Raw genomic sequence first — 12,656 nt, 5'->3', positions numbered from 1 at the left:
TCCTCCATCTTTGATCCTCCATCTTTGATCCTCCATCTTTGTTCCACCATCTTTGTTCCTCCATCTTTGATCCTCCATCTTTGATCCTCCATCTTCTTTCCTTCATCTCTGATCCTCCATCTTCTTTCCTCCATCTCTGATCATCCATCTTTGTTCCTCCATCTTTGTTCCTCTCCTCCCTCTGCAGGCGGCGTCGCCTCCCGGGTGGAGGAGGAGTTCCTGTGGGAGTGCAAGCAGCTGGGGGCGTGCTCCCCCATCGTCCTCCTCAACACGCTGCTCTTCTTCTGCTGTAAGAACTTCGGCTTCACCACGGTGGCGCAGCAGCGCCGGCTGTCCTTCACTAACTTCACCAGCTTCACCAGAACCGACGGGGACGACGGCGAGACGAGCGTCCTGCGGTTCTACCCGCCGGAGTCCAGAGGCGATGCAGAGACCGGTACGGAAGAGGCTGCCGATAAATCCACCTCAATGATTAATCACACTTTATTGGTTCATCGAATTTGATTGATTTATTCAATGTAATTGATTAGTTGACATTTTTATAAACATTGAATTAATGGAATTTTATTTGATCAATTGAATTTGATCAATTTATTGAATTTCATTGGTTGATCAAATTTTGTTGATTAATTTAATTTCATAAATGAATATTCAATTAATTGAATATTATCAATTCATAGAATGTTATTGATTGAATATATCAATTAATTATAAATGTTGAACTAATTTAATTTGATCTTATTTTCCAGTTATTTGATATTTGGATTCAGGTCAACTCTGTGATGGTTTATTAGGTTAAAATGTTTGATTTGATTACCAGAATAAAGTCATGATTTTATGCAAACTCCAAAACGTAAAACAAAATCATTAAAGTGAAGAATGCTGAACGTCTTGTGAAGTTATCCTGTACACGTTTCCATGGTTTGAAAACATTTTGTCATTTATTTTTTCTTTAGAAAAGAAAGGGCAAAAATTGACTAAACTTGGAACTAGTACAAAAAAATCAAAAATGATATTTTTTAGTCATATTTCTTAAATATCGCTGTTCCGATGGGTTTTTACCTGCATGTTGTTGTTTTCATGTTGTTCAGGTTCTGACGGCGTCCCGGCGAAGAAACGCAGGTTAAACGAGAATTTCCTGGAGATGAAGGAGAACCTGCAGAACCCTCTGCGCTGCCCGGTCCGACTCTACGAGTTCTACCTGTCCAAGTGGTGAGAACATCCTCAACCCGCCCGCCGGCAGCGGCGCTCTGATCAGTTCAGGCCGTCGTTAACGAGAGGAACTGAAACGTTTTCTTAATTTTCTCATTTACTGAGATGCATCTGCATTGATATTCAGTGAAGCTCCAGTTCCAGAGTTTTCTGCTTTCTGCCTTTAGAGCTCGTTTCTCTGCAGAAACTTTCATCCTGTGCTGAAGAAAACCAAACACATGAATAAGCTGCGGGAAAATTTAGAAAATAAATTTATTTTCTTTTATTTATGAGTCTGGATCATCACAAGGTGTCTCTCAGATAAAAAATAAGAAAAAATGTTCATAGTGTTAATTTCTCTGTGTTGCCACCTGCTGTTCAGGAGGAGAACTGCAGGGTGCAAATCAAATTCTGCTTTTGACTATAATTTATACTATAAATAAATTTACTGGGTCTAAGAAACATCATACAACAGTTTATTTTAGTTTCAATACATTTTTTCATCTTTTGTATTTTCAGACATCTGGACTGAAATAAATAGAAACTTTTATAGATACGAGATTAAACATCTTTCTGCTCCTTTTTATTCATGATTTCTTTTGTTTTTATGTGAACTATTAATACTTATTGAGTGGATCTAATAAAAAAATAAGTACTTTTTTTAATTTTGTGTGGCTGTAGAAAATGTATTAAATGAATCAAACCCAAAAACTCACCATTTTAGTTCATTTTAGTCATTGAGTCACTTAGTTTAGATCAACTAAAATAAATGAAACATCATAAATATTCAGTGATGCATCAGTGGGGATAAGTTTGTGTGTCCTTCATTTTCTGTTGGATTTAAATCGTCCACCTGCAGCTCAGGTTTCCTCCTTTACTTGTTGAATTTAACAGAAAATCCAATTGAAGGTCGGATAAAAGCTCCTGCTGGTTGTTTCCTGTTTTCCAGCCCCAAATCGGTGAGGAGGCGCAGCGACGTTTTCTACCTGCAGCCGGACCGCCGCTGCGTTCCCAGCAGCCCCCTGTGGTTCTCGCTGGCGCCGCTGGACGACGCCACCATGGAGGCCGCCATCGTTCGATCGCTCGCCGTCAGAGAGCTGGCGGAGCGAGACGGAGGAGGAGGAGCCTGAGGGAACCAACGGATCAGAACCAGCAAGGAGGAGCCGGAGCCTGGAGTTCTTTTCCAGTTTGGATTTTCTGCTGTTTGGTTTTGAATAATGTTTAAAGGAGAGAAAACTGTTTGTTTCATTTCTTCCTTCAGCAGTAAACAGAATTTGCCTCAGAAACTCATGTTCATCATTTTTACACAGCAGAAAATAAACGTTTACTTTTATCAACTGGATGTTTTTGGATGAAAATCAGTTATTTTTACGTAATAAAGCTGAAACATCAATTAGGCTGAATTCACTGTGACAGTTGTTCTAAATTTTTGTTTTTGTCCAGTTTGTCTCAATTAAGTCGTTTCATAAATAAAATCTTTGGACAGTACTGAATAATTTGCATGTTTTTGCCTTAATTTTGATGATTTCCTACAAAGGAGAACAGAGATTCTCTCCTCAAGTTTATATAAAGTTGGAAAAGGAAACTTTTTTCTGCCAAATATCTAAATCTGAGCCAAATTCTGCCTCTTTTATAGCCTAAAATCTACTCACATTAAGAATATATGAATGAAAACACATGTCATTCATTAACTGAGATGCTTGTTAATAATTCCTCCTTTATTTTAACATAAATCATTTGTCATGTACGTTTAAAATTTGACGTTATAAACTAAATGGTGAGTTGAGCAGAAATGTGTTTCTCTTTATTTCCAGGTTCAGATGCTTCACATTTAAACATGAAGGAATCAAATCTGCTCTCATTTGGCAAAAAGTCAAGAAAAATAATGTGAAAGTGAAATGTCTGCATTTTTCTGATGTCCAACATTTGGCTCGGGGTCCAATAAAACAAAGCATAAATATTTGTATCATGTTTAGTTTTTATTTTAAAAGAATTTCTTGTCTTTATCTGAAGTTTCTCTTCTGGCAGATTCTCTTCTGCGCGGCGCCGCAGTCTTTGTCGTACCAGTTGTTCATCGGTCCTCCTCCCTCCGTCCCCATCCGCACACAGTTCTCCCCCGCCGGGTTCTCCGCTGTCCAGTTATCCGGCTCTTTTTGGCTCCAGAACCGCACACTGCGGAACAGAACCGAACCGGGTCAGGACGAGCTGAGGGCCTCACAAGCTGCGTTTTCATTGACCATAAAATTACGCTATTTGAATCTGTAAAAAAAAACAAAACACGCCAATTTCGAAATTTAAAAAAAAATCAACAGGATGTTACTACTGGCAGAAATGACGAAGAAGATGACACTCAATGTTGTTTATAGCACTTATCAAGTGAACAAATTCATTCATATATGATTTTAATTGCATTTCTTAATCAAAAGAAACATCTCAGTTGTGTATGTGTGTGTGTGTGTCTGTGTGTGTGTGTGGGGGGGGGGTAGCAGAAAATCAACAGATTGCACATTCAAGATAGAAAAAATGAGTACATTTCTGCAAAAAAAAAAAAACTTATACATTTGAGATTAATCTCAGAATTTTTCAAGAAAAAACTTGGAAATTTGAAAGGCTGAAATTTTGCCAGAAAAAAAAATCCAAAATGTTGAGTTTAATCTCAGGAATTTTATAAAATAATAAATAAAATAAAAACCTGGACATTTTCAGATTTTTTTCCCCCCCTAAAAAAAAAATCGCAGGAATGTACTCTTTATTTCTTTATTTTACATTCACATTGGCCCAGCCATCGGTGCTGTAAATGCAGCCTCTGGTCAAACGTGGTCAGCCTTCAGACCTCTCGCTCAGGTCCGACCCGTCCGTCCAGACCCATCTCCCCTCCTCCGCCGAGTCCGTCAGTCCGATCCAGAACATGTCCTGGAAGCTCTTCATTTTCCCGGTCAGGTGGAACCTCAGGAAGTACTGGAGAGGAGAAGTTAGAACCCGGCCCGGTTTGTCCTGATCCAGTATCTGGATACTGTACCTGACGCTGTTTCGGACCTGCAGCTCTCTGCTGTCGACCTTCACCAGCTCCGCTCCCGCTTCCCGGCAGCTTCTCCGGCTCTCCGCCCAGGAAAACTGGTCTGTGGAAAAGTGATAGCAGCTTCCCTGGAACTGGACCCAGCCGGTCTCACAGGACGGCTCGTCTTCAAACGCTGCAGGACACGAAACGTCTCAGAACATTTCGGGTATTTTATGATCCAAAACATATGAAAAAGTAAAATTCCACCAGAAAACTCTGAAATKTTAAGATCAATCACAAACATTTGAGAAAACTGAAGATTTCTGATTTTCTTGACTTGGAAATTTGTGTCTAATCACTTTGACTTAATTATTCTTTGTAAAAATAAAAGGGTCCTGTTCTGAGGAGAGAGTCAGACTCAAAGCTGCCGGGAATAAAATCTTTCCCAGAACTTTGATTTGTTCAGATTTGAGGCGTTTTACCTGACAGGTTTCTGCTCAGGACTTTATTCTCCTCTGTGATTCTCTGCAGATCCTCGTTTGTTCGCACAATGTGAGTCGCTGATGAACAGAAAAGATGAAAGATGAGTGCGTTTATTTTTATTCCTGGCTGTTGCTTTAAAAACTTAATTAAAAAGTTAATTAGATGTTTTAGGATTTCAGGCTTTTTGGCTTTAATCATATAAAACGAAGCAGTGAAAGTAAATAAGAATAAAGTTCACATTTTCTTCACATTATCGGACTAAAATCATTTTATTATTTTTTGCAGAAATAGATTAAATGTGAACATTTTAGTTTAGTTTAGCTTAGTGTGTTTATTTCAAACACATTAAATTACCCTGATGCGTATTTATGTAACTTAGTTAGAAATGTTTATACTTCACCAGAAGTATAAACTTATTTGACCTCCATTTACTTTTATATATATCTTATTTAACATTATTCTTTGTTTAAAGAAAATAAATCTAAAAAGCCAATAAAAAAAATCTACATAAAATGTAAAAATATAACATTTTAAAAATATTTTAATTTAATTCATTTTAAAAAGAGACATAAACGTCACATGATCTTTTTCGGAACCGACCGTGAATGCACCATCTCTTTGTTTACGTTGTTTATTTTATTATCAAAGTCAAGTTTGTCATCAATTAACGAAACAAAATTAAAAATGTGATTCAAATGTCTTGAGTATTAAATGGTGCTTTAAAGAGCCGATTTCATTCCTAGAAGATGAACATCAGTGTGACTGTTTTTAAAGAATCAGGATGAACTCACAGAGTCTGTAGATGACGATGAGAGCAGCAGCCAGCAGACCGACCAGAACCAGCAGAACTACTCCCCCTGCTGGCAGCTTGGAGGTTCTGCTGGGGTTTTCACCTGAGGAGCATTTGGATCAGAACCAGTAGAAACTCATTATTCATAGTTAGATATGGTTTTTTGGTGAGGATCATCATCCTCGTCCCTTTTCAGGAAGGCGGTGCCTTTCTGCAGAAGTAACAGAGACAGGAGGGCATCACGGAAACAATCACAGGGTTCGAGTCCTGCTGAGGAACAAGACGCGTTCACTTGAGTAACTTTCTGGGGGGGGAAAAAGACTTATATGAGTAATAAAACTGTTTATTACTTTTACTTTTTAAAAAAACTTTTACTTGAATTAACGTATTATGAAGTGTTTAATGAAAAATGCATCAGACCTGCAGTTTACGTCAAAGTGAGACCTCTCGTTTCTACACCAGCTTTGTTGCTCTTTCTATCTGCTGAATCTTTTGTGCTATTTGGAGATAATAATAGTTGTATAAGATTTATAATATAAGAAATATAGCATTATAAGAAAAGATATGATATGGAACGTGGATCATCTTTAAATGTGTTATTTTGTAATTTTGTTGTTTATTTCTTTTTTACATTTAGTCTTTAAAATACCAAAATTAGCACATAAATTTAGATCTTTGCCTATCTGATGACATCAGATTGGTTACTCACTGCTCTTTCTTTTCCTTTTCCTTATCTCATCTTATCTCATCTTATCTTATCTTATCTTATCTTATCTTATCTTATCTTATCTTATCTTATCTTATCTTATCTTATCTTATCTTAGCTTAGCTTAGCTTTTTCTGCTCACCTGTTTTTGAAGAAGCAAAACCAAACAGAAAATCCATCACTATATCAGTAATAAATATGATAAATGATAATACCAAAAAAATCTAATGAAAATAACAACCAAACAAATTAATGATTAAACCAGTAAATTAAAGTTTGCTCAATAAAACCAGAATACTTAGTTTCATTGGGAAGCATTTAAATACGTCGTTAACTGACTTAAACTTCTGAACACGACTGAAAATCATTATTACATCAACAGAAACATAAATAAAATATTTATTTGACTGATTAATAAATAACCTGTATAAAGACTAATACAGGCTGAAGACGTGATTTTAGCAGAGTTTTAATCAGAATATAAAGTGAACAGCGAGGCTGAGACTGAAAACGTGGAAGTCGGTGGCGACCCTTAAACACATCTGATGAACTCTGAACTTTACTCTGATTTGAACTGGAGACCAGTTTGAAGATGCTGCTCCTGACAGGAAGTTAAACGTTTTTAGGTTTTTGAATTTGGGGGTTTTTGAAACAAAGAGGTCTGAGAACCGTCCCCCAGACGGAGGGGACCGGGACCGACCATACAGGATGTTTAGCAGACATCTTTCACTCAAACCACTTCCTGTCTTCATTTTTAAACACTAAATTATTTTCTTTTTTCTTTTTTAACAGTTATCCACCCTGTAAAAGATCATTTATGGACCTGGTCCTGCAGAAAACGTCCGTCAGGCTCAGATGAGGCGTTTTTCTCCCAGTTCAGATGATAAATGTGTAAAAGAATCAGTTTGTGTTCAGACTGTGGATGTTTGTCTGATGAAGAGGACTCACCTCTGACTGCAGCTTCTTCATCTCCTTCCTGCTGGTTCATCACCACACTCATCCTCTGACCGTCTTCATCAGCCTGAGGACGTTTCATCGCTGAAACACAGACGGATCAGATCTGTGGAGGGAATCATATCATCTCATTTCAGCTCAATGTTGAGCAGAAACCTGAAATCTCCAATATTCAACACACCAGAGATTATCCATTAAATGATTTAGCCCAATAAAAACTCAGATGCAAAACAAATGAATGAATTAAAATTCAGTTTTATATTAACTTGATCTAAAGCTGACCTCTTTTAAATTAATAAAAGTTTTTATTCAGATATATTTGCATTCACACATCCATTTCAAAGTTAGAAATATTATTATAAATTATATTATTATTATGAATCCTCAGTAAAAAACAGACAGTTACCTTTTTGTGGTGAAAATGTTAAGAAGTTTTAATGCTTAAAGTATAAATCCAATGTTTCTTTTTTTACTTGAATGAAATGAAACATTTCAGTGAACAGAAAATAATCTGATCTCACCATCAGGGTGTCCTCTGTCCTCTGTCCTCTGTCCTCTGTGGGTCTTTCAGACAGAAGAGCTGAGAAGAAAAAGCTTTAAGTTGAAGAAACTTCCTGCTGAGCATCGAGGAGGAAGAGGAGGCTTCCTCTAAAGCCTGCTTCCATATGCTGAAGAAAGTTGTTCATTATATTCTGTAAAAAATAATGTAAAATATGCTTTCTGTCCCTTTTTATTTTATTATTTTAAAATTTTAAATATTGTTTTTATAGTCAAATGTTCTCATGACAGAAATTGGGATGTGCTGCCCTCTAGTGGTCTTTTAGTGTTCCTTCTCCTAGAGTATATTTGTGCTATTTGATAAATAAATAAATAAATAAATAAATAAATAAATAAATAAATAAATAAATAAATAAATAAATAAATAAATAAATAAATAAATAAACGTTTCAGGCAGAGCAGATTTACTTGTAAAGCTCCATTCATATAAAATATAATTCAAAGTACTTCACTGAAAACAAACTTATTACATCAACAGAAACATAAATAAAAGATTTATGTGACTAATTAATACATTTAGAACAACATGGACTAATACAGGCTGAAGACGTGATTTTAACGCAGTTTTTAATCAGAATATAAAGAAATAAAAAGAGAAAAAATTCTGACCAAAATATTTTWAAAAAAATCACAATAAAGAAGCCACACAAATCCAATGTAAAACAAACATTAAACGGGTGATAGTCGTTCCATTTTCTGTCCTGTGATGCGGAAAACAAAGTTTTCAGTCCTGATTTAAAGGAGCCGACAGTTTCTGGGTTTTTCAGGTTTTCAGGGAGTTTGTTGCTGAGTTCAGATGCTGAAGGCTCCTGGTTTAGTTCTCTACAAATTAGTCTCTTTTTGATTGCAGAGACATTAATATTAATAGTAACATGTGAGAACATGGAAGCGGTTTGCAGGCTTCGTTTAGCGTCTTGCGTTCTGTCCTCAGGATGTTTGGACGGCCAGAACCGGACATGTAGGCAGTGGTTTTAAATGTCCACTTGCAGAATATTTTTTGGTGGAATGACTGATTTTAAATTATTTAGAGCCCTGCTAAAAATCCCCTCTGCTATATTCATSTCTCTAAAATCCCCAGAGCGATCTTTATTCTCTCATTTCAGTCAGAAGAACCTAAATAACTACTAGAGTCAGAACAGGACAAACTCCTCCATAACGCTGAGTAATGATGCTGCTGCCAGGAGCTCCTGATGTGGAACAGCTGTGTTCATCTTTAGGTAGGAATTAAATCACCTAACTCAGCTGCTGCCTCTCGGTATTTGGGTCCAACAGTAGAACAACCAACATCATGTCGAATAAACTGTTATTGAAGTGGAGAAACTTCCTGTTTGAAAACGCAGAATCTCTCTTACTTTGTCATTGTGATCAATAAACAAAATAAAGAACAACTTAAAGTTGTCCATCCATCATAAAAACCAGTCAGAGTCTCAGTTCTGTAGTTTATTTATTCATAATCCTCACAGTTACAACAGCAGCTGCTGGAAGCTGATAATATTTGGTAACTCAGAGTTTTTCTCTTGGTGGTCTGCTGCTGCTGCAGACCAGAGAATAACTAAAGCTGATAGAAATAATCATTAAAAAGGAGAATTTGATGTTTTAGCTGGAAGAAAAGTTTAAATGTTTATAGAACCAGAATCTCTGCAGATTGTTTTATAAACTGAACTGAACTTCAGACACAGAGATAACCTGGTGTTGCTGCTGGTTTCTCACAGATACTTTTATGAGGAACATGACAGGCTTTATCAAACCAACACTTCAGATGATGACTTCCTCCTCTGTCTCCCATCCTCACACAGTCTTCTCCAGCTGGGTTCTTATATTTCCAGTCATCAGGCTCCTTCGGATTCCAAAAGCTCAAACTAAGAGACAAAGAATTAAAACAGAAGAAATACAAACTTGGATTCTCAAAATAAACCAAAATGTTTCCACTACAATCAAACCTTTGATCCAGATCTGATCCGTCCACCCAGAACCATCTGCCTTCTTCCACTGAGTCCGTCAGTCCGATCCAGAACCTGTCCTCACCGTCCACCATCAAGCCTCTCAGTCTGCCCTTCAGGAACACCTGAACGGGAGAAGTTGAACATTTTGATGAGATGAAACCAGAGAGAATCTGAACCTCAGCAGAGTTTCATACCTGCTCCTCTCTGCTGTCGATCTTCACCAGGTCTGATCCCAGATCAACGCAGGAATCTCTGCTCTCAGTCCAGGTGGATCTCATCGTGTTAAAATAATAACAGTTTCCTCCATGTGGCTCCCATCCTGCTTCACACTTCAGACGTGTCGGATCTTAAAGACAAAGCCTTCAGTGAACCAGGAGGAATAAATCTCTGTAGATGTTTGTGTGGTTTGNTCGGCTACCAGGAGAAGAACCGTCGGCTACCAGGAGAAGAACCGTCGGCTACCAGGAGAAGAACCGTCGGCTACCAGGAGAAGAACCGTCGGCTATCAGGAGAAGAACCGTCGGCTATCAGGAGAAGAACCGTCGGCTCAGAGACGTTATGCAGTTCTTCTCAACAGGAAATATGAGGCGTTTTACCAACTTATTGATCAGATCATAAAAAGATTGTAAACCTCCATCTTTACTGTCATAAAATGTTCGTCATGCATTTATTTAAAAGTAAGTCAAATGTTAAAAATGTGTCTTCATACAAGAAGATTTTAATTTCTAAGTTTCTCATGCAGCTGTGAGAAAATCCCAACATATCAGCGTTTAGTTTATAACGATCTTTAAAATGCAGTCAGAGCTCATCTGGTTTCTGTCTGGTTGTGACCACAGCTGCTGCTGTTTCCTGCTCATTTGTCTGCTTTAATGTTCTTACAGTCGCTGCAGCTTTTAGCGCTTTGACACAAACCCTTCAGTTTTCACACTGAACTGAAATGATGATTCACCAGATTCATGTTAGTCACRTATTTATAAATGTTGATCACGATTATAACTTCACTTTGATAGTTTTTAACGTCCCATGATGCCGAGACGTTACGATGAGTTAAGTTTTTACTTTTTGTTCATTTTTTTTACTGAATGAAAGATTTTTGATGCCTCAGGATCAGAACCCTGCAGATTCTGTCACGACTGACCCGCTTCTGCAKTGTTTCACAGACAGACTGGGACGGAACCGGCAGACKGGGACRGAACCAGTAGAYTGAGACTTTAGTACTTCGGTCTGCTGAGTTCGTCCATCGCTGTGTGGGTTGGATCATCCACAGAACCGGACCGGTCCAGACTGCAGGGAACCATCAGGGCTGATCTTCCCTCCATCCAGGATTTGTTTTGGTTTAAGGTCAGGAAGATGGCTGCTAACRTCTGCAGACCACACACATGCTGGACACAAGCTGTTCAGACTTACACCTGTAGGGCGGCGCCACAAAGACAGTTTATCTGCTACATAATCTCCCTGATGAAGATTAATCAGTTTGATGCCTAAATAAATATCACACRTATTTGCACTAATTCAGCCTTGGCTCCTCTTATTTAAAACACACATATTTACAAAAAAAGACAACTTTTATTATTTAAAATGTCTTAAATGGAATTATTTTTATTTCAGACAGGTTTTATGTTATATTCATATCAAAGATACATATAGTAGTTTTTTGTCCCTAAATCAGACTTAATATGATTAAAACATTCCCTCTTCTGACACATAATAACACGTACTACGGTAAAATGATTAGTTTTTGTGTTGGGGTTTTTTGTACGACATAATTAGCCCTCCGGATTGCCACTTTTTACTTTTACTTGAGTAAAAATATGTTCAAGGAGTGAAACTCTTACTCGAGTAAAATATTTGAAAACTTTCCCCGCCTCTAGCTCAGACATAAAATAAACATAATCCTCTCTAGATTCAGTGTCTACTAAACTGGGGAAGATGTGTGAAAATTCATAAACTATGGCATAAAATAGGAGCATGTAAAACATTGAAATAAATAAGCAGTAAGTGTTTCATTTTTTAAATTTATGGTTGAACTGAACATGAACATTTACTCAAAGTTATTTGAAACAATAAAAATGTTTTGCTGTCTTCCTCTTTGGGCCTTTCAGATAGAATATCTTCACCTTCATCTTTCACAGCTTAATGCTGAATAATCTTCCTATTAAGTTATTTTTTACTTATATTAGATAAAAATAAACAAACTATTCTGTGTAATAATGTTGTGTACTGTATATATCTCTATTTACTAAAGTTTTATTACCCTGAGAAATGCAGATGTATGCGCTGCCTTCTATGTTCTTTATGTTTGTTTTGAATATTTTCACACATGAACTTTGTTATYGCCATCTCCTAAAATAACAGCTGAAATCACTATTGAAGTTAAAACAGTGTCGGATTTTGTAACTGAAAYACTGAGTAAAAAACAAAGTATGCATTTTAAATCATGAGTAAAAATCCCCTAAAATTGGTTGAAGGTTTGGGGAAAAAAAGGAGCAAAGGAGAGTTTAAGGTTTAAAATTGTTCCTGTTTTATTCTGCCACGTTGTTTTAGGAGCTGATGATGAGGARGAGGAAGAATAAAGATCAGATTAGATTCTCAAAGGACAGAAGGGTTTGTTCTAAAAAACATATTTTGAAGAGATTTTACAAATGATTCCAGTTGAATCTAACGCTCCGTGTCACTGAGCCTCTCCGCTGGCTTAGGGAGATCAGCTGGTTTCTCACAGATGCTTCTCCAACGAAGACCACAGAACTGATCAGACCAAMGTATCAGATCATCAGCTGCTTTTTCGATCCCAATCGCTGCACAGTCYTCTCCAGCTGAGTACGTCACCTTCCAGTCATCAGGCTCCCAGGACATCCAAAAACTTAAACTGAKAGACAAAGAGCAGCAAAGTTCAGTAGAAGCATTTGAGTTTTGATAAAGATCAAAATGTTTCCAAACCAGTCAAACCTTTTATTGAGAGCTGATCCGTCCACCCAGAGCCATTTCCCTTCTTCCTCTGAGTCCGTCAGTCCGATCCAGAACTTGTCATATTTG

At 37.3% G+C, this 12,656-nt stretch overlaps 3 protein-coding genes across 5 annotated transcripts in view; 1 reads left to right on the top strand and 2 right to left on the bottom strand.

The window, feature by feature from the left end:
• LOC103473048 (zinc finger MYM-type protein 4-like) overlaps positions 1 to 2,679 on the top strand; it is a 16,724-nt gene extending 14,045 nt beyond the window's left edge. For both annotated transcript variants that reach the window (XM_017307518.1, XM_008422978.2), the window contains exons 24-26: positions 188 to 436; positions 1,092 to 1,212; positions 2,141 to 2,679. In XM_017307518.1, the coding sequence (XP_017163007.1) occupies positions 188 to 436; positions 1,092 to 1,212; positions 2,141 to 2,321 (551 nt within the window). In that variant the 3' untranslated portion in view covers positions 2,322 to 2,679. The remainder of the gene's footprint in view (positions 1 to 187; positions 437 to 1,091; positions 1,213 to 2,140) is intronic.
• Positions 2,680 to 3,147: 468 nt separating this feature from the next.
• LOC103473047 (C-type lectin domain family 4 member E-like) lies at positions 3,148 to 7,300 on the bottom strand. Of its 2 annotated transcripts, XM_008422977.2 has the most exons (6): positions 7,117 to 7,300; positions 5,464 to 5,565; positions 4,672 to 4,749; positions 4,228 to 4,382; positions 4,025 to 4,149; positions 3,148 to 3,363 (listed from the first exon to the last, which is right to left on the bottom strand). In XM_008422977.2, exons 1-6 carry the CDS (start codon positions 7,202 to 7,204, stop codon positions 3,195 to 3,197), a joined length of 717 nt encoding a protein of 238 aa, XP_008421199.1. In that variant the 5' UTR covers positions 7,205 to 7,300; the 3' UTR covers positions 3,148 to 3,194. The 2 variants fall into 2 exon arrangements, with proteins under 2 accessions (XP_008421199.1, XP_017163008.1); XM_017307519.1 differs by having other exon boundaries at positions 4,025 to 4,382.
• A 1,805-nt stretch (positions 7,301 to 9,105) lies between these two features.
• Positions 9,106 to 12,656, bottom strand: part of LOC103473045 (hepatic lectin-like) — an 11,408-nt gene continuing 7,857 nt past the window's right edge. The window contains exons 7-9 of the mRNA XM_017307382.1: positions 9,818 to 9,969; positions 9,621 to 9,745; positions 9,106 to 9,539 (exon numbers count right to left, since the gene is read on the bottom strand). Of these exons, the coding sequence (XP_017162871.1) occupies positions 9,350 to 9,539; positions 9,621 to 9,745; positions 9,818 to 9,969 (467 nt within the window). The 3' untranslated portion in view covers positions 9,106 to 9,349. The remainder of the gene's footprint in view (positions 9,540 to 9,620; positions 9,746 to 9,817; positions 9,970 to 12,656) is intronic.

This window comes from Poecilia reticulata, linkage group LG11 (assembly GCF_000633615.1).
Source record: "Poecilia reticulata strain Guanapo linkage group LG11, Guppy_female_1.0+MT, whole genome shotgun sequence".
Classification (NCBI taxonomy): Eukaryota; Metazoa; Chordata; class Actinopteri; order Cyprinodontiformes; family Poeciliidae; genus Poecilia; species Poecilia reticulata.
This window is presented reverse-complemented; position numbering and strand designations above follow the sequence as displayed.

Coding starts and splice junctions, on each gene's coding strand:
- LOC103473047 (XM_017307519.1), bottom strand. CDS start 7,204: ATGAAACGTCCTCAGGCTGATGAAGACGGTCAGAGGATGAGTGTGGTG. Junction 5,566..7,116: donor TGAAGAAGCTGCAGTCAGAG/GTGAGTCCTCTT, acceptor AATGCTCCTCAG/GTGAAAACCCCAGCAGAACC. Junction 3,364..4,024: donor GGGTCGGACCTGAGCGAGAG/GTCTGAAGGCTG, acceptor TCTGTTCCGCAG/TGTGCGGTTCTGGAGCCAAA.